Source organism: Diplotaxodon limnothrissa, linkage group LG4 (assembly GCF_057381915.1).
Source record: "Diplotaxodon limnothrissa isolate DT_005_m linkage group LG4, D_limnothrissa_male_GT1.1, whole genome shotgun sequence".
NCBI lineage: Eukaryota > Metazoa > Chordata > Actinopteri > Cichliformes > Cichlidae > Diplotaxodon > Diplotaxodon limnothrissa.
This window is the reverse complement of record NC_140599.1, coordinates 25,493,123-25,518,788: the sequence shown is the minus strand read 5'-3', so window position 1 is coordinate 25,518,788 and position 25,666 is coordinate 25,493,123. Positions and strand designations below refer to the sequence as shown.

The window sequence follows — 25,666 nt, the reverse complement described above, 5'->3', positions numbered from 1 at the left end:
TTTGTTCTGGCTACACCACCCTGACTGTTATCCATATGGTGTTATACAGTTGTAATGTAATTGAATCTATCGGGCAAAAATTACCACTTAGTCTAAGGCTGCTAGTTCCTTTGGTCATTTCAGCATCTCTTTGCATTTATATCTATATATGTAAATGATTAGCAGTGGATTAGCAGTCACACAAACTTATATACCAATTAGTGACACCCTGGCAACTTTAGGTTGCCAAGGAAAAAAAAGCATGCGTATGCCCTGACCAGGTGGTGAGTGGTTGCTGGCAGTCACTAGACGATTGCTACAGTTCCAGACACCAACACAAATTCCTATCATAGTGACAACAGACATGCAATCTTTCTTTTAATTTGTAGATATAAACACAACGTCAACAAAAGAGAGCTGAAGGTCAAAACAAACCCAAAGAGATTACTTTATTCTACTTTAAGAACAGGAATAGGTAAAACTTGAGATTTCAAATTTGACTGCTCATCACTGAAAATAATGTTAATATGTCTTCTCTAAACCGCTCCCCCATCTGCCCAGCCCATAGACTACTGAAAAACAATGACATAATTGTAACTGTAATATTATTACTGAATTTAGCACAGAAATGCCTTACAAAATTGCGAAAACAAAAAATGTAATGTAATTGCAGTAACACGTTGTTTTGGAACCGCTTACATCCACTGTGAGCATCCTGAGCAGCATAAAACTAACCTGAAACAGAGAACGTTTGGCCCCAAAGTAAAAAATTGTCCCTTACCTGCAAACACATTCAATGGTAATTGAACAGTGTTTGCACACAAATTGACATCTTCCATGCAAACTACGACTGTGCAACCAAAGGAAATCCTAAAGATGTTTTACTTCTTTACCATAAATTTAACCTAGTGACTCTGAGCAACTTCCACCAACCAGTGAATATTAATTTTATTATATTATCAACCTGTGGATTCTAGGGGGAGACTGACTCGTCTCTAGGCCTGCCCAACTGGGGCATTAGCAACAAATTTCACAGCAACCTCCAACAACCACTCACCAACTGGTTGGGGTATACTAAGTTTATACTAAGTGAGGCTGCAGGGGGAATCACCGACCACTCTCTTGGTCTGTGTAAATGATACCTGGGCTATTTTGAAATTGATTCCACAAGTGTGTCAACTAGTATTTTTTTGTTTAAAATGACGTTTTTCAAAGGGTGTACAGGTAGTTTTCACAAAGTATTTAATGTTAAAATATGAATCTATTCAATGATTAATAATAAATTAATAATTTCTCAATTATTTACTTTTAAGCCTATTTTTCTAATAATATTGTCCTCTAGATAAATATACAATGAACACTATATATGTATAAAAAAAACAATAACATTCTTGTGTAAATATTAAAGTCAAACCAGCCTTATCAAATTTAGCTACAAGTTTAAGCTTTTTACTTCTACGTACACTTATATACTTAAACATACTGGATTTCTTTTTCTATTTTATCTATATATTGGACTTGTTCCTTCCAAATAGTGTTCCATACCAACTCAAATGTTTGTCTGAAAAGCTGCACCAATAGGATCATTTAAAAATCCATTTCATTTCCTGAACGACTCTACTTATGCAAATGTTTCTCCCTGTTTTCAGTATTCATAAACTGTCTGCCGAGATCCAAATTTCTTAAGGGAAATCATCCCATTAGTGATTTCATCACTCCCTCAAAACAAATAAGTGTTCAGTTTAGGAAAGAAGCGGCACTCACTACTAATCACACATCTTCTCAGTTTGCTTGTTAACACAAACATCACATTGTTAATGCTGTACTTGGTCTCTTTTTAAAACAAGTTGCTTCAAAATTTACTATTTTATAAAATTGATTTTTGCTTATTTGTCCTTTGGCTTGACAACAGCTTATCACATTCCTTCAGCCAACACTGCAGTCCTTATATTAATTAACACTAAAGCTTGGCTCCGGCATATAATACAGCTCAATCCAACTGTGACGTGGCTGCCTCATGCCTACTCTTAGTGCCTATTGGGGGTTTATTATTATTGTTATCAGAATCAAAATCAGTATGTAAATTATTTAGAAAGAAACAAATCTGTCAATTTTAGTATTGATTTGAATCTTTTTTTTTGTCTTACTACCTGAACAACACAGTTTTACACCTGCTAAAATATTTTACCTAATATTAATTTGGGTTATGCTTCAGGATAACTAGCCTTGTTTGGAAAAGGATTACTGCTGCTTATACTTCTTCTGTATGAAATGTCCTCAAATTCAAGTGACAGAGGATGTCTTTAGAAGAGCTTGTGAAGTTTTAGTGGAATGCCAGATTTTAAAATGATCCATTGCATTGGCCTAAAGTTCAGACATTCAGGTCTGTTCCTGCAGGGCTAGTCTCTACATTTTTGATCCTTCTTCTGATCTTCACTGAGATAAATTTGGTACCAAGTAGATAAAGACCAGGTGTGGCTTGTAAAGTAGCAAGAAAGACCAGAGTATCTGCAGAACACCTGGTATCTATTGGGCCTGAAGCAGAAATATTTCAGTGTCATATATATTTAATTTATTTTCATTTCTTCTGTTTACTGGCATGGCTTGATAATTTCTTGTTCAAAGTTGTCTTTAAAATGTTGTATGAATGAGTTTCTTTCCCCCCCCCTATCAGTCATATAACTGCAGTCACCTGGCTCTCTCTGATTAGAATAGAAGTTGCTGCTCTGGGTCATGTCATCTTTTTACACTCTTGCCCATTGTTTATTTGAAACAACAACACAACCAAAAATAAGTTGACTTAAAACCACAGCATCTGTATGTGTGTGTGTGTGTATGTGTGTGTGTGTGTCTGAGTTAGGGCGTTGTTGTTGTTGTTGTTGTTATTGTGAGCATTAATAAATGATGGGTAGGGGAAAAACCACTGGGTTAATAGCATTCACTTGCAACTAGATTACTGTGCATTACCATAGCAGACTTTGGGAAAGCAATGTGATTTTCTGCCAATTTCATTAAACATACATTAATTATGTATGCCTAATTTACTGGTCTACAATATCAACATGTTTATCTGTCAGTGATTACTGTTTAATTGGTGATTAGATGATAATTGTGAGCTCTAATAGTGAATGGCATTTTTTGCTTTTGAAGTCATCTTTGCTCATCTGGACTTTTTACACAACACACAATACCTGCATTGAAAGGACAGTATCAATTAACAGAGCTCAGAAAGCTGAATTAATAACAAACAACATCACGGGTGGTAAAAATACTCTACCAGACTTCCTTGACTTTTAGATTCAATTACTTGTCAGTTTTTATTTTTGCTAAAGTGCTATGAATCAAAAGTGTTTGTCGTTTTTTAACAATTTCTCCATCGGAAACATGAAAATTTGTAATAAAGTGGACAGTTGCAAAAAACAGAAGATGATTCATCTCTGAGTCATTGTAAAAAGCATCACACAGGATTGCACGCAAGAGGAGGCAGACACAGAGAATGTGTTGGGGCAGCAGGGATTGAAAATCACCCATCACAGCACGGAGAGGAGAACGAGTTTTGAGTCAAGATTTATGAGAAGATGCTTTTTCTCCACTGAGGTGGTTAGGAGGAAGTTCCTGATTTGGAAAGTGGCATTAGATGAAATGATTGGTCATAATTGCCAGCACTGATTCTGGTGTATGGAAATGGCAGGAACTGTTGATCTCAGGATATTGGAACCATGTGTGATTGAACACTCTTTCTGTAATAATCTTTGCTCTTTTGTTATTGACTTGAAATGATTATTACAGCAACTTCAGAGCGAGCTTCAACACCAGCTTCGACTGAAATGGGTTGGAATATAATTTCTTCTCCACAATACAGGGCAACACTTTCATACATTTCCGATGGAAATGTAGTTTATTGCTAAAGAAACATACTTCATGTTTGAATTGCAGGTGCTGGTATGTTCGATTACTACTGCAAGGGTTGTTCTTGGCAACTGATCGTTCTCATTGTCTGACCCACCCCTTGTATCCATCTGAAGATATACACTGTTTAAAAAAAATACATGACTGTAGCGAATGGGAGAGGGATTTTAGTAATCAGATGCAGAATCAGGTTCAGATACATGGGTAGCATCTCAAATCAATGACTGCCTAAACCACACTTGGGACTAGGGGTGGGTACCGGTATCTGACATAAACGGTAGTAACCAGACCGAAAAGCAGCGCACATTTCGGTGCTTTTTTTTTCCTGAGCTGTGATACACTTTAGATTCTAGTAGCCAATCATTTTACATTTTCGAGGATAGTAGGCGGGTCCAGGTACGTACCTTCTTTTAGAGCAGAGCTACAGATTAAAAATGCCCAAGGCGAAGCGGTCAAAAGTCTGTACTTCACAGCAAAAGATGCAAACTCAGCAGCCTGCAACAAGTGCTTTAAGGTAATACTGTCAAAGGAGGTAACTCCTCGAATCTGATGAAACGCCTGGCGACGCATAGCGTTTTTTTTTTTAAAAGCCGAAAAATGCGCCGTATTTGATAGCTTGCTGCGAGACCTCACACCGTGCACATCTACTGCGGGTGTGGTGCCTGTTATCGGACCCCGAGTTAGCAACATCCCCCAAAAATCCGAAGAGGAGAGTCCTGGCCCCTAGCCCTGCCAGTGTAGTAGAAATGATGACGGATGATGATGGCAGCAGCAGCTGTTCTTCTCTGCGTGAGTAGCTTAATGTTGTTCGTGTATAATTTACGTTGAGTAGGCTAACCACGTTATTACATTAATGCATGTAAGGTGAACTAGCAAACATCATCATAGCTACATGCGGCTGTCTTCTTGTTTGATGGCAGATACTCCCTTCACGCTGGCCAAAAAGGCTAAAATGACCAAAGAAAAAGTGGAAAGCAGCTAAACATGAGAGGTTTATGGACAAAGTTTGTGTTTTTTCCATTGTTTAAGCACTGCTTCCAGCCAAGAGTGATACTATATATGCCCCATAGCTGCAGAAAAGGCTAACATTGTTATCTTTTTACAAAAAAAACAGCTGAACATGAGAGGTTTTTGGACCAATTTTGTGTTCTCCATTCTTTAAGCACCGGTTTGAGCACCGTTTAAGCACCGGCACCGTTTCAAAAGTACCGGTTTGGCACCGGTATCGGATAAAACCTAAACGATACCCATCCCTACTTGGGACATTTCCATGCAAATAAAATTCCTCTATAGATGAATTATTTCACTAAAAATGAATAAAAATTACCATGATGTAAACTTCCATCTAATTTTCAGCAATTTTTTGTGGATCTTTTGCAGTTGCTAAAAAAAACCTTTATTGCGTGTTGACAATTAGCAAACAAGTTGCTTAAAGATTTTTGAAACCTTTTCTAAAACTACATTTCCAAATGAATCTGTCCTTTACTAATGTGAATGTCAGTGGACATTAAAATGAGCAATTTAAGAGACTACATTAGAGAGTTACTCAGAGTGGAGGAGTGCTAAGTTGTCAGAGTTGACACTATTGTGCCTCTTTACACAGCTGGTGATCATTCACTCAAATGAAGTGAAAAACCAATTAGTTGGTAGTAATGGAGACTTCTCTTCAAACATCCATGTTTCCGCAAGCAAACTATTAACACTGTATTTTTTTTTCTTCTGCACCCTCCATTATGCTGTATATAATTGGAGCTCATAAAATAGAAAAGTGAATGCATACTTTCGCACTTTACCATGCACAGATTAAAGCCCTTCAGCCAAAAAGCAAACACACAAAAGGCTACTGCAAAAACATTTGTTGGTACGTCCAAGTGCTTTTTTCTTTCTTTCTTTTTTTTTATTCAAAGCACTGTTTCAACTTCCTGCCAAATTTTCAGTAATGTCTGACAAATATGAATTTGTACCCCATTTCCGAAATGATGGCACTTAAGCAGTGACAGTTTGATGAGTAGGTGACACTCATTTATCATCACAATCTTCTTTACTTGAAGCTGGAAATAGTGTGGAACCACATTAACACAGCATGACCCCCAGTGGGAGGAACACATGAAGGACAGCTTAGCATGTCTTTCATGCATGGTAAGCCTTGTCGGATGTATCACAGTGCTCCTCCTGTACCTAAAACAAGCAAGAGATACAAAAAAAAAGGTGCACGTGTTTCTGTTAATGAGCAATTGGATCCAAGTTTTCACTTTGGAAAGGAATTCCCTTAAGTGTGCGATCCTGGAAATGCAAATGACAACACGGCTGCATATTCAAAGATGTAAAATGGAGTCGTCATCTGTCCTAATAACCCTGTAGGGTGCTTTCTGCGGATTTCTTTGAGTATCTGTACACTGAGTAGGAGGGACTGTCTGGCTTGGAAGTTGGATAATGCTTGTTCTTAAGCTTAGCAAAAATGTGAATAAATAAATGAAAAATGTGAATAAATAAATGATGATAAGGGCTTTTATTAACTGTGTGATTAGCATGTCTTGCTTGCAGTTCACTTATCTTTATTCAGTGCCTCACCTTTGTGAAACAGCCAACACACTTCACAGCTTTGGAGGATGACATGTGTGAGGAGAGAGAAATAGATAGAAAGGGGGGGGGGGGGGGGGGTAAAAGTGCAGAGACATTGTCAAGAAAACACCAAGGGATGGCTGCACAGAAAAGCCTCAAAGTGGAAGTTGTGACTCTGGGATAGTGAGACTCAGAGGTAAGTGTTCAGGCTTGGTGCTACAAAGGGCAGTATAGTGCTTACTTTGATTGAATCAATTGCTCTGTGTAAGTAGCTGCTGGTGCTGGCTTCCCCTGGGTGACAGAGAGGTCTACAGAGAGCGAACCAATCCAATCATCCATGGCAAGAGAACAGGGAAGATTAACAGAGCAATGCATCATAGCTGTAGCAACCAGTGATGTGTAGCAGACTGTATTTATTGACTCATTGGCTGTATTGATTGTCTCAATTGATGAAAAGTCCAGAGACAACAGACAGACGCACAGCAGATTATGCAAAATCAGAAAATAATAAAGGAAAGATGATGGGTCATGTTGTTATTTCATTGTATGAGTAAATTAACATTTCACAGCAAAAGCCTGTAATATCTGGTACAAGCATTCAATCAGTTAGCGTTGCTGATCATGTGATTAAGTGTTTGCTAGTAAAACGTCTAGTTACAGCACATTTGACTGGCATGAGTTATTCCATTCAAGTTAAGCACATACAGTAATGGCTTGGTAATTTACCTGGGCATGTATGTAGCTTTTCCTTGACAGCAAATTCTCTTTGACATTGACATTGTTCCAACAGCAGCAGCAGTTTATTTAACACGCCATTAATCTCTAACGACAGAAGACTGCATAGCAGCAGATGTTTGGTAACAAACTTCTGCTCGGTCCTCTGTTTTTCTTCACCCTCATTGACATGTATTACTGTGACAAGAGGAGGGTCACAAGGCAAGCAGGACCACAAAAGTCAACTGTTATTTTTGGGAATGCTTTGGCAGCACCAATTTTTTCTTCTGCCTAGATGCAGACTCGTTTGATGCACAAAGAGAAAACAGATTCATTTGTAATGCTATACCAAAACTACTCATAGTGCACCACACTGGTGCGCATGGTCGTCAGTATGCTAATGTTCAACTGTGCAGTGAAACAATCCAATTATTGAATGATGGCCACAGTACATCTTCTCTCATATGTATGCAATTAATGAGTGCAGATCAACCATAACAGTGACACAGAGTAAATTAACACTTTGGTAAACTTAAAAGGATTGTCTCCACTCAGATATAGACAACTGAAAAGATGAGCACATGTCAAAGGATTATAGTTCTATGTCTATCATGTCCTCTTTTCTCTCTCTCTTATAAAGCAGCAGAACTCTTTTAAAAGAAATAATACAGAACGCTTCATGGCATTAGCCATTGAAATAGAATATCTTTTTGTACTGAATGCTGGTGAGTGGGCGTGAGGGCAACAAACTGTAGGAAAGTAAAGGGAGAAGAAACAGGCAGAGTTTACCCTTAGGGCTCATGAGGTAAGGACACTTAACTCATCGCATGCATTGCCATAGTCAACATGATTTTTTTTATATCAGTTCTATGCTTTAAACCCAAAAGGAATAAATCATCTCATTTACACAAATATAAATATATTTTATGTTTAGTATATACAATAATGATCTGCCATCATCAAGAAAAAGCATGTCAGTAAACTCTTGCTAATGGGTACAGACACTGCAAAGACAGCCATGATTGATTGGCGTGCTCAAGCACTCTCTGAAGATGAAGCCGGACAAGATTAGTTTTAGTGAGAAGGCTGGTGGTGTGGCTGAGCCGTGCCATGCTAGTCCTGAGAGCTACGAGTTTCACTGTCCTCCTCCAGCTCCCATTCAAAGTTCTGACCAGTCATTTGGTAGAACATCATGTTAAAGGGCTTGTAGAACTTGTGCAGCCGCCGAATCACATCTGGGTCAATTTTAGGATGAGTTCTCCCTTTAGACTTGCCAAGGCATCTGGGAGTGCTGCTGTCCTCTGGCTTCTTTAGACATGGAAATCCTTTCGTTTTATTAAAGTAAAAGTGTTTGTCTGTGACAATCCGCTTCAGTCCCAAGAAGTCCTGCACTTTGGCCATCTCACCAGCAGGATCCACAATGAGCCTCTCTCCACTGACAAAGTGCATTTGGGAGAGTGGGAAATACTGCATCCAGCTCTCCAGGTGAAGAGCATATATTCCTATACGCAACGCACTCCACGAGGCATCTATAAGACCCAGCGTCCGGTTCTTAAAAGCCAGAACCTCAAAGGTGGGGATATCGGGTTTCTTGGACAAAGTCTGTGTATAGTCTGAAATGGCTCTAGTGACAGGATTACGCACGACAATAATAAGCTTGATGTCTCTTGCCATGGAGTGGATGCGCTTGGGGGCATGGTTAGTCACAAAGTAGCTTGGTGTCTTTTCCATGGTGATCTGCCCCTCCAGCGTTGAAGGCATCAGGTCTCTGGGAACAGAAACAGCAGAGGGGGAAAAAAAACAGCTTAGCATGGTATTACCCTCAACACCTCTTCCAGTGCAAATAACATACCCAAGGACAAGGTGCAAGCAAATCTGGTACATTTACTAAGCAGTGCATTATTCGAAATTACAAGAGAAAATAACCGTTATTATCACTGGACATTATGTTGTGAGGAGAAACATACAGCTAATTACACCCATAGAGTAATATGCAAGAGATAAAAGAAGGAAGATGAAACAGCAGGAAAGCAAGTATGCTCATTGCTTAATTGACTCCATCTGTGTTACTCCAGGAGCTGTTTTGGAACTTTAATAATGAGTTCACTGCATATCATTAATACTGGGGTGCCTGGGGTATTGTTTTGTCATACAATTTATTATGCATGCTAGGCTCACACTGTGCAGGCAGTTTTATTTCTAATGCACATGCACTTCCCCGGCAGGAGAAGATTGGAATGGGTGCAGGCAGCTCTTTTCTTTTGCTCTTTCTGCTGCATTTAAGGTTAGGGGCCAATCATTTAAAGCAGCAGTGATTAATTATCAGATTCAAGGAGATAATTTGCAGTACAGTTGAAATGTCCCAGACTTGATGAATTAATCCAGGGAGTCGCAGGAAGCCATGTGCCATTGCCACCAATATTATGAGTTTCATCTCTGAGTTGTAGGATAGGCCACTGCAGAGGCAAGTATATCAAATGCACAGAGGCAACTCTTGTTTTTGCAGCTTTTATTTTTGTATCAGTAATAAAGCATAGCAATCGCCTCAAGCAAACCCTTATCAAATGTTTACACTGATGTTCATTCCAATCCGTACTGTTTTCTTTGTTTGTAAGCTATGTGATTCAGTGCTAAATTGGTACATTAAATCCTCTGTGAGACATGCAGATTATTTAACTACTAACGAATACAAGCACAGGAGATGTGTAATACACTGTAAAAAAGAAGCAGAATCCAAGCACGTAGAAAGCTGCTTCCTTCCAAATTCACCAATGTTTGCTTGGAAATGAATGTCCGAACAACCGACCAAAATCGAAATTATTTCTTCTGGAGACTCACTGATTTAGTGGAGAAATTTCCCCATAATTCTGGGATAAAAGCTATTTCCTTCTCCCTGCAATATTCTTTTTCCATTTGGCTGCCCTGCACCACAAACCTACAGTTGTAACGATATAGTCACATCAATCATTTGCATCTTGGACATATTCTAAATTAACTGTTCTCCAGCAAAGAATCCAATTTACTCTGCTAGACATAAGAGCTGTTATGCACATATCGACCACACACATGTACCCACGGATACTCGGCTGAAAGTCTCACAAGTGGCCTGGTAATTGCATCTCAGTAACAGTATTGCCTTCCTGATGGGTAATTTCCCTCTGGATTATGTTTGTCTCTTGACAGTATAGAACTGTGGTTACTTCTGGGCCTGTAATGGGATATTAAACATATCTACAGATAGCATAGTGACCAGAAAGAGTATTAGTTTTCATTATATTCAATCACTTTCCACACTTCCCCCTTCCAGTAATAAATGGCTAAAGATTGTTTTAACCTTTCAAGAACTTCAGGTCTGTCTGCCATTAAACTCCAAAGTCCAGTAGGTGGTCTAATAGAGCAACATCGCCATGCAGAAAAAAAAAGTTCAGATACACACCACAGCGAATCACCTTGAAACAACCGACGTCCTACTGTATGGACATTAGCTGCAGCGTCTCCCTGGCAATCTTTGGAGCATATCCAATTGAAAGGACAGTTATACAGTGTTCAAGGTTACTTTTTTTGAAAACACAAACATAGCAGGCTATTATTGTAATCACGCTCATTGCTTGTCATCATACATTTAATTAAAAAAGCGAGCGAAAGCACATAAGCCCAGTAGCTTGTTATTGTGCTTTTGATTGAGAATCAGTCATGGACCATGTACGTCTAAAATGTCAGTTGGATGTTGAGGCGGGAAGGAAATCAAAACACTGATAAGCAAGCTAATTTTACTGTGCATTGAAAATGACTCCTCTGGCCTTGCAGTCTAGTGGAACTGAAGTAAACACGAGCAAACAGTTAATTCTTACTTTTTTTTCTCTCCACATCAGCTGCTCAGCTCAATGCAGGTCATTCAGGTGGGTAGCTAAATAAAATCCATAGCGCTAAAGTGGCGCTGCTCACCATCTGTTGTTTACTGCCTCACACCGAGAACATACCACATAACATTTATTTCTTGCATTTCAACACGTGCCTAACACTTTATTTACATAGCAAACAGAAGTTTGAAGATAGAGGAAAGGTCTCTCATACCATTTGATGAATTCTAACTGTGTTGCATTACAAGTATCTAAGGAAATAATATAAAATTACTCAAAAAATCATTGTCAAGATATGATCCTTTGACAATTTATGGCATAAAAAATATTTCCATCAAATATTAACAATACATTTTGCAATCAGATACTTTGAGTGGAAGAAAGAAGTCATCCACAGTGAAATAAATTATGAAAAGACAAAATCAACCTTTAAAACAAGTTCACTTTCCAGTTGCACCAAGGTTACGTACTCGTAGGAAGGGAATTCCATTTTACACCCACTCCTCATAATTTTCAGATCTGGAGGATGCCATTTGAGAAAGTTGATTCATTAGTAAGAATGTGAAGTACATCAAATCAAATTTGTTGTGTGTGTGTGTGTTTGTTAAGACAAAATCTTAGTAGATAATCACAAGTCTTAGTTCCTAAACACCCACTACAACATACGTGAGCATTTAACTCGATGTTTCATTCTGTTTTGTCAAACTGTTGTGCGGGGAATATTTTGAGGTATGATGAGGTGAGGCATGATGCTCATTTACATTCCCAGATACTAATAGGTCCAACCTGTTTATGGAGAAATGCAGTTTCTCCAGAGAAGCTTTGCTGTTTCTAATAAACTCTGGCAGAGGAATCAACGCTCCCACAGTCTCTCATTTGGATTGATCACATTTCAGCAGCAGAGTATCAATCTGCCGTGCTTCCTCCACGTCATGTCAAATACAATCAATTATTCTAAAGGAGTCCACTCATAATAAGCTGACTCCTTGGAGAGTGTACTTTGGAGAGGGGGCCAATGTTGTGGGCAGATTTGTGTGATTTTTCTTTTTTTCAATAACGCCTAAAAACTAACATAATGATACTGAGGTGTAAATTACAGGAATTCTTTGCTGTCTGCCAATATTGACTCAGTAAGAGAGAATAATCGTTTTGTCGGGGAGGTGTCAGAATCTTGTCATCTTGCCATTTATGAAGGAACATACTTGTTAGTCCTATAATAGAGAAAGCAGAAGTTGTACTCGGATTTACTAAAAATGGCTTTGATAAACCTTTATAAGTTAACCAGTGCTTAGTACAGGCAGCCCCCCCCCCACCCCAACAAAAAAACAAACCAGTGCAAGAACAGGCAAATGTATTACACTTACAATTGGAATTACAAATATCAGTCGAGGGTGTAAAAGCGTTTTTCATCAAAAACAGTCAAGACATTTGCAGTGAGAGATATACTGTGGTCATTTTGCAATGAATAATCCAATTATTTTACCATGAGTGACATGTTTGTGATTACAGCGGCACAAAGAACAAAGACATGGGTTTACTGCAAAGTGGAGAGAAAACAAAGGTTTGTCAAATGAGTCATTCTTTGCTTGGCTCTCAACAAGTGGATGCGTACATGTTTGGCACACAAAAAAAACAAGCCCACAGGCCAGAGCAAAGGGGTCCTGGTGGGTCTGCTGTGGAGTGGGAGGCATTGTTTTGTCACGGTTAAGGTGCAACTTTTGGGAAGAAAATAAATAGAGAGAAGGCTGCCATTCTGAGCCATCAGATCATGTTCAAGTAATGGGAGAGAGTTTGGCTTGTTTTTTGTTTTTCTCAACCTGAATCTGACCTAACCACATGGTTGTGTAGTGAAAGTATCCTTTCAGCAGCCTTGCCTTTAAGCTATTAACTGGATTTAGTTATGCAATGTACATAGAGCCACTTACAATTACAGTGAGAATATTATATGATTTGTCATTTAGAGCATTGAAAAAGTGACATTAGGCTTTTCACATGTGTCACACCTATATACATATATTTAATGAATTCTTTTTTGTTCATGTTTTAAGTTTTACATTATAATAATTAAAGACATGTGTGCATACACAGACACAAACTTAATCCATTTATTGCTTTTAATGATTCCTTCTGAATCACTTAAACATTATGTCTTTCTTTCACTATCTTCAAATCCAAGGGGCTTTTCACACCAGAAAGATATCTATATGCATAATAGGCATAAAAGCCTTTTATTGAAATCCAGTAAAAGAGAAGATATGGTTGAATGTATTTAATATTAGCTCTGCATGCTACTTTTTTGTGCAGTAGAGTCTCAGATACTGTCACGGTTCTGGGTCCGTCGGACCCAGTAGTTTGAGTTTTATTATGTTTTGGTTTTAGTTTGCATCAGGGGTTGTTTTCTTGTTCTCTGGTAGTGTTGATTATGATGATGTTTATTATTTGAGTTTCATGTTTCTGTGGTGTTTAGGATTTGTTCTTCAGTTGTGTCTGCTTAGTATTTGTCTAGCTCCATGTGCCATTTTCTGTCTGTCTCTCTATGTCGAGTTTGTGTCTTAGTGTGATGGTTGCTTGTTCCTGTTTTATTGTGATGGTCTGCGTCTCATGTGAGTGTGTTCAGTTTTACCTTTGTCTCGTCTTGTTGATTATTCCCAGCTGTGTCCACCACCTGTGTGTAATTCCCCTGTGATTCTCTGTGTATTTAAGTCATGTCTGCCGTCATCGTAGTTGCTGGTCCGTCTGTGTATTCCACCCTGCGTCATCTGTGTGTTTCCCTGCTGTCAACCGCCAAGTGTTTCTGCTCATGTTCAGGTTCGTGTTCTGTAGTTAGTTTGTTCCCAGTCTAGTTAGTCATAGCTCCCTTTGCCGTTTGTATTTACTTTCTTGCTCAATAAACCACCTTCACACCTTCACGACTGCCTGCGTTTGGATCCTCCTTCATTGCCTCCACACGGCTCACCTCACTCGCCGTGACAGATGCAGAGCTTTTACTATTACATTGGGCAATATGGAAATGGTTAATTTTTACTTTTAGAATTTTCCTGACTCGTTTTACGTTAAACACTTATTTTCTTTCACTGACTTCCAGTTTATTTCATTTTTTCTTTTTTTTTTCTTGTTTACATTTACTGGCTGTTATTAAAAACACAGATCTAGAAGTAGTTTCATGAGAAAGATGAAACCAAACCAAACTGTATTTCAAAATGCAGTCAGGTGCTTGGTAATCAGCAACGATAAATGCATTTTTATAAAAAAAATAAATCTATACTACAACATCGTTTATTATTGTTTATTCTACAATATCCCCTTTTACTCCCTTAAACTGTTTTTTTTTTTTGTCTGTTAATCAACTAAAATACTAGCTATTACCAGCTATTTGAAAAACCTTTTAAGACTACCATGAGCATTGTTGAATATTTTTATCTATTTATTTTTCTTTTCACTGAGTTCCCAGTTTGGCTGATGCACAAAGAAGCAGCGATGAAACCAGGCCCATACTGACTGAAGAGTGTTGCTAGGTTGTTTCAAAGCTGTTTAGACAATAGGATGAAACCATGCCAAACTGCAGTGAGATTTTTTGTTCCTGTCTTTAATCATAACAGTACATTGGGTGATAGAATGAGGAACACTGTTTTAAAGTCACTTTATCATTTAATAGTACACTAAATTTATTAACTGCTATTATGTGAAAATTACTATTGGTGTGGTATTACCACCTTTTAAGAGCCAAAATAAGCAAAGCAGATTAAAATCATATTTCAAATATAACAGCTTTCTCATACTTACTAAGTAGTAATTAGGAGGTAATTGAGGGATAACTCTAAGTTAATGGTCTAGTAGCTGGAGAATATTTTGTGATGAATAAGTCATTAATAAGTGACTTATAATTATTTCTAAAGAGTCATTAAGCTACTAATGTGCATAATAATGGTAAATAAGTACACCTTAACATGGACTCCTATTGAACTATGAACCAAGTTCTAAATAGCTTAAACACATTTCAGATTTAATGCTGTTTGTCATACAAACTGTTGGCTTTCTTCTCAAGTGCATTGCTTTCTTTCACCTGCAATGCCATGATCACGGAATATAGACTGTATATCTGTCCACATTTATCATGCTGTCTTTACAGATGCACCACATTCATTAATTAAATGCAACATTTTGAGCCTAGCGGTCAGAGTTATGCTAAATTGTTGAATGTTAATATTGTCAATCTTTCCTCAGTAGAGATTAAAAGACAAGCAAATCATGTCTGTAACATGACAAGGAGAGCAAAACTGCTATAGCCTCCCCACTCTAAATAAGCCTATTATACTTGTACTTCTGCGGGACTGTAGACTTTGAGAAATAGTTGAGGACAGAAGTGACAGCTGGTCCTGATCAAACCCCTATTCCCCACCCCCTTCCTGAGATCCCCTAAAGACCATCCCATTCCAACAGTGGGCAAGCCAGGTACTTCTCTGCCCACATCACCAGACTGCAGTGCTGAGATCTGAAGCTGTGCTCAGATGCCCTTTGGACATAAAACATCATGAAATAAAGTGTGGCAATGAAGCAGACTATGAGGATGTTTGGAATGCTGTACCGACCTGCAACATTAGTACATAACAGTGTATATGAGCCAGAAAATAAGTCTATTTTTAACTGTATTAATGTCTGGGAGAGAGAACGGAAGCAATCTTATCTCAAATCAAACTTCAAGGATATTGCTTTTTTTTTTTTTCAACTTCACTGTCTTGTCTTAACATTGCTGGCTATAAAAAGGAACTGATTTCTAATCATAAATCTCGAAATAAACACACAGTACATAACCCAAAATAATATCCTTACATAATGGCTCATCTGTGGTCTAATAAAAAAACAGCAGTTTGCCACTCCTCTGAAAGACGATTGTCTCCTTTTATTGTTCTTTACTTGTTTGTTTATCTGTCTTTGAATGAACTGATGAGAGCACTTCAGACAACACTCATTCAATTTGATCACAATTGCCCTCAATATTCCATTATTGATGTTGCCACTACAGAAACAAGTCTATGTTATGTGCTTGTCCCAGCACTGCTGCGCCACTTTCACATTCATTTATTTACAAAGTTGGAGCACAAGCGAGAACACAACATAACAACCGCATGCAGGTCAATGTGATATGATAATATCAATGTTAATGAGCCAGTGGACAGAGTGTGACCTCAAAGTTGTTGGGGTTTTTTTTTTGCATTTAATACTTTATGGTATTTATGTTAAAAATGTAAAGCTCTGCATTTTCTTCTGTGTGGAACAGAGGGCTTTTCATTAGCGCCTGCCTAGCCCAACTTAATTCGCTTACACCGTTGAAACCTTACCAAATGTCTAATAGCTCAACGAAATGCACAAAACAGCAGCTCTAATTGAAAGTCACACCTGAATACGTCAAAGTCAAAGGCTAAAATTTACATCCTGGCTATATTGCAGATCCAGCTCAGTTAAGCAGAACCAATTAATATGACAGTTTGAACATGATAGATTTCCTTGCCAGAGAAAAAAATGGGCAACACTTCAGGATCCAATCAGTTTAAGTTGACCACAGACAAAACTTTGCACTTGTTTGGCTGCATTATGTAAAGCAACCTTTTTATTAAAATGCTCATTATTTTGATTACATAACACATCCATGAGCTCTTTCCATGCTTTTTCTAAGTGGATTTATGAGGTAGCTGAAGTGTAACTTTTGATAAAGTGTCTGTCAGAATGACAAGACTGAAAGGCATCAATTATTGTGGTTAAACAAGAAGACATGAACATATGAGCTGCTGCATGTCGTCAGATCAACGCCATATGACTGATGAAAGAAATAATGTAAAATGGATAATGTCACCATATTTGCATGTGTGGCTGATATAACTTAATATAACCGGAAAGCACAAATTGTATTTTATGTAATTTTGAGTATAATATGTAGGTCTTTGTCAGGTATACATTACAGACACTGTTGGTCTGCATTACTCATAAGTACTCTGGTGAAAACTTAAAAGAAAAGATTTGATATCCAAATGATAGATTTTTGGCAGCTCGATCAGTTAAACACCTGGACATTTTCCAGAAATTACCTATCAGAGGCAGTATTTTTTCCTACTTTTTTCTAATTTTTTTCCCCCCCAACTTATTATTAGGCTGTAGGTCAGCATGACACTACGAAAAAGAAGACTGCACAAACTCTTACTTTCTGTGTGCAAGACATTAGCCTAACACAGACAGAATTTTGACGATTTTCTCCTTTTAGAAGTTTGAGTTAACTCACAAAATGTCAGGATGAATATTATGAAAATTTGAAAGCAAGCAGACTTTTTTACTTTTGTCTTTTCTCATGTTGTAAAAATCGGTAATCTTTGCAATGAAGCCTTACAGAAATGTCAGTGTTGGGCTCTGTTGATTCTATATAATGCACCTTATTCACACATTACAACAAAGGACGCAAGTGACTGAGTTGAGTACTTGTCTATTTTCTCCCTCAAGCGTATGTGTTAAGCTGGCCACAGTTGTCATAGCTATAAAAAATGAATAATGAGCAATATAGTAAATAAAATGAAACATGTATATAGTAAAAATTAAGTCACTGCTGAATTAGGTAGGGGTTATTGCATTCAAAGCGAGTATTTGGTTCACTGGTTCACCATCAATTCTTTCTACATGTATTTGTCTTGATGCTTCAACCCAAACCTAAATAGCACTCTTCAGAGCACATTTGCATTCATTTCTTAGTTACTACACAGCAGATATTGAAATGCATCAATAAGAAATCCAGCAAAAGCAAAAGTGTGTACTGCGTTTCCTTTCTTGCCTTTCCTGTTTAACATTAATCAAGGACTTCAGCGGCTCCAACAGAACTGCAGGAACACCACACATAATGGCATATAAATGCTGCATGAAGCCACTTTCAATCTTGGCAATCCTGAACATTTTCATTCAAATAAATGTCTGGAAGCCCCCATAAATCACTTAATGTGGTATCACAATCGTAATTAAGTCTGTTGCTGACTGATGAAAAATGGTGCAGCATATTTATATTTGGAATATTACAAATCTAGTGACTTTGCCAAGAGACAAATGCTTTATTAATTTATTGTATTAAGTTATTAATTTGCACACCAAATATTACCAACTGCTACAGCTTCACATTAAAAACATTAACTAGCAAAACAAAAAATTGTATTGTGTTGGACTAAGAAGGTACAACGGATCCGCTAGCTGATCCTCCTGTTCGACTACAACCCTGATGTCAAAGTATCTTTGGGCAAGATACTGAAGATTAAAGTGTTGTCAATCCATCAGTGTGTGTGGATGTTAGGGTAAAAGTGCTGAGGCATAAAAAAGCACTTGTATAAATGGTAAATTAGGCTAGTAGTAAGAAAGTGCTTTGAATTCTAAAATTGTGCAGAAAATTGCTATAAAAGTATCCATCCATTTATCAGTTATGAATTAGAAACAGAAAAGGCAATGTGTTATTTTACATATTTTTAGACTGTGGATCAGTTTCACATATCACAGCGAGTAAAGGGACAAAAAGGAGTAGACCTAAGGTATTAAAGTTCGTGTTTTTACTGTCAAATCTTTAAGATTGCTTTTTTTTTTAAAGCTTGAAGTTGTGCAGACCCAACTAATAGTAATTAAGCCTATATTTGCCAGATAATTTTCTCTGTAATTTGCATTTAACCAACATTTTAAATTGGGTGTGTCCTGCCACATTTCCACACTGGCAACCCAGTATCTCTGCATTTTACATTGCAATTATTGGTGCACTTGAAAGGGTTAGAAACAATACTTGTGATATTTCAGATAGAAACGAAACTCAGTTTTCAGAAGGATTATTGTCTAAGAACAAAAGAAAGATTCGTGGTGAGGACAAATACAAACAATAAAAATACATTTAAAGTGCAGGTTTAACTGTCCAGTTTTAAACTGTAGCTAATATGGAATACACTATGACCCACGAATCTCTTCATATAGTTTCTATCCTTGAGTTTTTAAGTGAATTCCTCAGTCAACTGTGGTGCAAAATTTCTAACCTCAAAAGAGATGAGAAATGCCTCTAGCATTTAACTGTCTTTGTGCCTGAGCCAGTGAGGACGAGGTCAACCCATACGGAAAAGAAATAGTAAAAACTTATATGTGATTACTCATGAAAGTGGCCACTTTCGCATTACTTTCATACATTGTTTTAGTAAGTATCCAAAACTTACAAGTTTCATTATATAATTTTTCAAGGGATCTTATATCTGTTTTCACACTTATATGCTTTTCATACAAGTTTCACACAAGACAGATACAAACTTTATAAGATTTATATATATCTTTTCCATATGGGAAGTCTTAACACTCATTAACACTGTTTTATCTACCAGGTCCCTCTTTTCTATTTAATTTCTTTCAACATAAATTAAATCATTGTAGCAGTTTTAAGATTTATAGAAAAAAAACCATTAACTGATTAAAAATATCACTTAATTGCAATTCCTCTGTATTTTCTCTGTCTTCATTCCTCTGTCTCGTGTTTGACCTCCTGTTATTGTTGTGCCCTTAAACAGGGGAAATAGTGAGGAGAGGTGAAAGAACGGCACAGACTCGCAGCTCTCACTCGTCTGTAATGAGTTTCACATGCAATACAACCAAAACAATATTCTTATGGATATGCACTCAGTCTCAGGACAACTGTGTCCAAACTAAGTCACTATTGTTCGCTGCATTAGCTGATGAGAATGCTTTAGATAACATGAACTGTAGCATTAGACAAAAACATCTTTTTAACTTGCACATGTTAGCTGACACAGTCACTAACTTTCCACAGCAATGAAATAATACTTTAAGTGCTGCATGTCTTTCAGTAGTTAACTTATACAGATAGTAACAGAAAAATCTTCACACAATATGGCGGAGTAATAGTGAAAACTCGCATACACAGCAACAGAGGTTAACTGGAACTTCTCAGCAAAATAGTCCGCAATTCACATCTTTCGCTAAAATGAACAATGATAATGACCTAATAATCAACAGTAACACATGCTGCCACGTTTATACAGATCTGTGCATGGCAGTTACCTTAAACAGGGGAAATAGTGAGGAGAGGTGAAAGAACGGCACAGACACGCAGCTCTCACTCTCACTCGTCTGTATCCGGTTGTTCAGTCTGACGTCACTAGCCGTGTCTGGACCTAAACTCCGCTGCAGGTCCACATATCAAACGATCACTATGGCATTACTGAGAGTTGAAAAACTGTCTAAAGTCTTTCATCTTTAATAAAATGATCAGCGTTCTGCTCTACCAGGTGTAACAATTGAGTTTAACATCCAGGCATCCATGAAAACGGAATTTATGACATTTAACAGAGTTAGAAGTTAGCAGGGCGTTAGCTCGCTAGCTTCTATCTAAATACAATATAGCATGTCCTGACTGCGGGGTTTTGGAAACAAATTAAAACGTACAGCTCTGTTATCACTTCCAGCATAAATGAAGACAGAAAACTAAACAGCAGTGACGTTTGTAGGGTTACTGAAGTTGGGCTAGCTGGTATATAATGATGTGCTACGTGACCGCTAGCGACACAGCTATGTTAGCATAATATAAACAAGCTAACTTTTTTTCCACTCGATAAAAGTTAACGTGAGTGTTCTCGGTGGTCAGGAACAAATGTAATCGCATGGCAGGATGCTGTAAAAGGACCAAACTTCAGCCAGGAGAACAACTGAGATAATCCATCCACAATACGAGGTTAGTCATTCATATACTGCTGCATGGGCTGGGCTGCAGTTAGATCCTAAGGTTTCAAAAACTGAGCTTAAATAAATGATTAGCAGTAATAAAAGCAGAGGGAGGTCAACAGTGATCACTGACTGTTTTAGGAGCTTTTTGAGATCAAATAGAAGAAAATACATAACATTAAACATGTTAACAACACAAAAGCCATATTAAATGCAGACTACTTTAGGCCCGGAAGTAGGATTCGTCGCGTCATCACTGAACAACCGGATTGAGTGAAGGAGGAGGTGCGCGAACCCACCTACTGGAGCCCTGAGGCATTAACAATGGATCGACGCACAATCAACCCTGGCAAAACTTTCACTACTTATCTCCCTCTATGTTCCCACTGCATATTCTATTCGAAAACAGTCAAAGCAACAAATAAAACATTAATAAGGGCATGACATGAAATGTAAGGAACAGAGATGTACAACTTCAAAACTAATCAAATTTATGATCCACCACATTATGATCATATGATCGGCAGCAAAAACACATGGTAGTTGCTCTGCAACATGGATCCTGATCCTACTCTTTAAGCTTTGGTGCAACTTGAAAGACTTTGATCAAATTTACAAAGTAAAACGTGCAGTATTTGAAATGTTGGGTCAGCAGTTCATAGCTGCGACTGGCCAGCAACTAAAAGTGATTATCTCTCTTGAGAAAGGGTGTGAGTCTATTCTGTCAGGAGAGTGTGGCAGCCTGCTGGTGTGCGTGATTTTAGATGACTTTGGGCGATGTGCCATTGCTGATAGTGCTTTGTAAACATTGTATTTCATTTTAAATATGGTGTGACTCATGTATTTTTATTATGGTCTGTGTCTTTCACATCTTGCACTGCACCTTTGTCCCCATGTTCTAGGCATTTCATATTCTGTATATACTTCTATATTTCAGTGTGCATGTGGCAGCTACGAGTGCTTGAGAGTATATTTCACTTTTGTCTCGCATTTGGAAAAAAAAAAGCCTCTAAGATTTTTGCTCCCAACAGGCAAAACAGAAAGCAAGAAAAGAAAATAAGGGAGGCATGTATCTATTACCTGTGTTTGAGAGATTTACCCACTACCTGTCTCTGCTTATACACGGTGCAACAGTGTGTAGTGTGGTGCAAAAGCACCTTTAATACCAATCAAACAGAGCGGCACAAATTCTTTTAAGCTGCTTTTGGTCATCTGGGCAGGTTGGCCCATCGTAATACTCATTGTAAAATATTACCTTTGGCTGTGGCAAGAGAGGATGGAAAACAGATGAGAAAGGTTCCTGTATTATATGGGGGTATGCGGTGTACCTGACAAAGGGAGGAAAACAGTTATGTGTCTAAATGCAGGCTTTTGCTAACAGCACTTTAGCCCATCATCAACTAATCGATGAGCACTTTTATTAGTGTCTTGTTTGTTTTTTAGCCCATACAAATAAGCTTGAAATTAAACGTATCAACAGCAACATGAATCTTTCAAGCATTTAGGATGCTAGAAAGCGAGAGAGGGAAAATAAAAACTCCCCTCCAAACAACAAGAACAACAACACTGATCAGCCAAGGCCTGGAACACCCAAGGGAGTCTAAAAATAAATTATTAAATAAAAAATGTGTTTTCCAAAATATGTTTAATACATTATACTGAGATTTGCAAGTTCTCCTTGTTCCTCCATTTGTTTCTTTGGCTTCCTCTTTGTTGGGTTAATTGGTGATTCTAAATTGGCTGAAGGTGTTAATGTGAACAAGAATAACTGACTGTCTCTGTTTTAGCAATGCAATAGACTGACAGCCTTTCTAGGGTGTACCCTGCCTGTCACCTTAAGGCAGCTGGGATAGGCTCCCTTTGCCCCCATTATGTTCCTCATTCTTCGGATCCTTATTAATTCCTGACTTCAATATTGCAATAGAAGTGACTACGTATATTGTTAAAAAAGACAGCTAACTTAATCCAGTAGTAAGTAGTATGCGAGTATTCGAGACGAAACAGAATATATTTTTTAAAACAATAATAGTGAATAAAAGTGACATTTTTGTTTCGCAAACTATAAGATGTGGCCACAGATCACGTTCATGACATTTCGGAGCTAAAGCAATTACAGCGTGAAGTCAAAGCAGCGGGGTGCCCTGCAGTAATGTGGTGGAAACTGCTGGTCGTAGGTGTCCATTTTCATGGTGGAGGCATGTGAATTAAGCTAGCAGCAAAAGTTCTTTTAAATGAGCCGTGAACTTATAAACAAAAAGTTTCACGTGCAAGAGAAATGAGCTGATGAAAACATTCTGGCACGTGTTTTATTTCCATGAGGACGTCTCGTTTAATATTAACAGTGGAAGTGTTGGCATGGTTGGGTAAGGAGAAAGGTAAATGATGAAAGCCCCCTGAGTGAAACCTGTGATCAGAAGAGTCTGAGAGACTTCTAAAGACAGACACTTTGAAAATGACTAAACCACACAGCAGTTTGCATAAACACTGGGACTGTCATTTGGAAAAATAAAACATTGATTTTTCAGGTAATCTTCTTAAACCCATTTGCATCATTGACAGCATCCATCATAAAGCTTTAAAACTTCTAACCTGATCTTGGCCTGTTTATATAATGTACTGATAATGCAAACAACATGCTAAGAAGAGAATCACTACGTGGTGGTGCGTTGAGCACTTTCCAACAAATGCATATGCACACGAACGGCGTCGTTTTGTCACGACATGAGGAAATTTACATTGTCATTTGTGTTTCATGAGAACAACTTGCACAGGCTGAGAGCTCTAATTTAAAGAGCAGTGAGAAATTGAAGTGTTGAAAATAAATTACTGCTGAAGGTCTGAGAAATGGGGTTTCTGAAGTTGAATGTGTAGCTGCTTAAATGCACAGACAGTGCAAAATAACAGTGCTGCTAAATATCAATTAACTATAAAGCATTCGTCACATGCCAGCATTTCAAAAAGAAGCGTCAGAAATGAAATGTCTGCTGTAGTCGAATGTAGTTAAAATGTTGTTAAAGTTGACATTATAATGCTTTGATTTAGCAAACAGATGAAAAAAGAAAATGTTGTCAAAGATGAGAACTTTTAGAATAAATTATTTGTGCCAAATAAGGAAGAAGCATTGCTTGACATATTTTACAGCTAAAAGATCCTTTCAACATTTATCACAAACAGCATTGCTGACAATTAAGGTTCTTGAAAAATGTATCACGTATGCAAAGGTGTTTTTAAAATGTTCATCATTTTGTTGTTCCTCTGATCTACATTTTATTTTGGACTTGAAGTGAGGCAGATATGTTTGTGCTGTAACATCTGGAAGCAAGGCAAAAGGCCGCTAAGAATGTTATAATCATGCAGACAAGGCCTAAGCTGCTCCATTACGGGCTAAGCTGACCTATCAGTGGGGCTTTTGCTAATCCAAATTGTGCTTTAGCTGGCAGAGATTGCTCAATTCAGACAGTCTGTTGGGAGGGCTGAAAAGCTGAAATAATTCACCTGCCATGTGAGCTGCTATCACTTATAAGATATTGTGTCAGTTATATTTGCAACTGCAGGCAGAGGAAAGCACAGAACGTGCTGTTAAATGTATGTGTTTACTTGCAGGGGCCTTTTCTTATATCTGGCAAAAAAGGTGTTTTAAGGCCCTGCTGGAATGCTCAAGATGCAAATGCACAACTTGGCAGGCCTGAATTCTTGCCTGTGTTAGAGGAATTTTGTTTTCACTGTGACTTATGTACAGAGGCAAATCTATTATGTTTCTGCATGGTGTGACTTCATCTAAAATCAGCAGCACAGAGTTGGCTCCACAGATAGACTGTGTTACCCAGCTGACATGACACTGGGGAAATTAATTTGCTACAGTCATATAATGGTTGGTTATTTAATCACTGTTAGATTTAATGTAACACCTTAATCTCACAGGGTTGCTTCCCCTGCCGGAGTTTCATACCTGCAAAGACTGAAGGGATTAGAGACAGGATTAGACAGAGTCCACTATAAACAGGACCCAACTCTGCAGCGTGAGCGGCTTTGCTGTGCTGTCAGAAAGAAAACACGAAAATAGCTACTAAACAACCGCTCCGCTAAGTGTCTCTCTTTATGGAGGAATAGCTTCGTATCATGGCTTTTGAGCTTTCTGGTTTCTGTCATGTATATTTAATAATTTTGAAGATCAAAGCGGGGCACGTTCCTTCCCAGTCTCATGGACTCAAATACTTGCAACTATAATATTAGTTGAACATCAACCAAAGATCTCACTGAGCAGAGACACTCTGCAAGACCTGTTTATTTTGTCAGTTCCGCATTATTTCTGCTGGTTACAGCCCCAAACCACCAGAAAGACAGTCTTTATCATGGAGGAAATGGGAAGACAACACCTCAGCTGTGAAATGGCTGTTGCAAGTCATTGAACATCTCTCTGGTTTTCATTACTCAAGATGGGAGGAGATATGAGGATGTAATCCTTGAATGAATCTCAGTATAGCCCTCAGCCTTTTGAGCAGCTTGTTTGAGCACTTCCAGTAAACCCTGTACACACCCTTAATCTCCCCAGCAGAGGTAGTTTGACACAGCAAGGGAATCTGCCATAAACACACATCACAAACGCAGGATAATGTTTTAGAGATATACAGATTTGCTCATGTAATCCAGGCTGCCAAAGGGAGAGCTTAAAGAGAAATGTGTCAAATGTTTATAGATAGAATAAAACCAAATATTAAACCTTAATCTCAGAAGGCTTTTTGATATTGTTGTCCTCACATGTTTTGCACTAGTCTTGAAATGTATCACTTACCATTATATAAATAGTAAAGCTAAGTTACATAAAAATATATGCTTTATGAAAATATGGGAAAACGATTTTAAGTGTTTTGACCTGGCGTCCACATATGTGGACATCACATTTTGGGTTATTT

The 25,666-nt window shown here is 38.0% G+C and overlaps 1 protein-coding gene across 1 annotated transcript in view; it reads right to left on the bottom strand.

The window, feature by feature from the left end:
- Positions 1–8,277: 8,277 nt before the first annotated feature.
- hs3st4 (heparan sulfate (glucosamine) 3-O-sulfotransferase 4) overlaps positions 8,278–25,666 on the bottom strand; it is an 88,269-nt gene continuing 70,880 nt past the window's right edge. The window contains exon 2 of the mRNA XM_085352674.1: positions 8,278–8,932. Coding sequence (XP_085208800.1) covers positions 8,278–8,932 — 655 coding nt within the window. The remainder of the gene's footprint in view (positions 8,933–25,666) is intronic.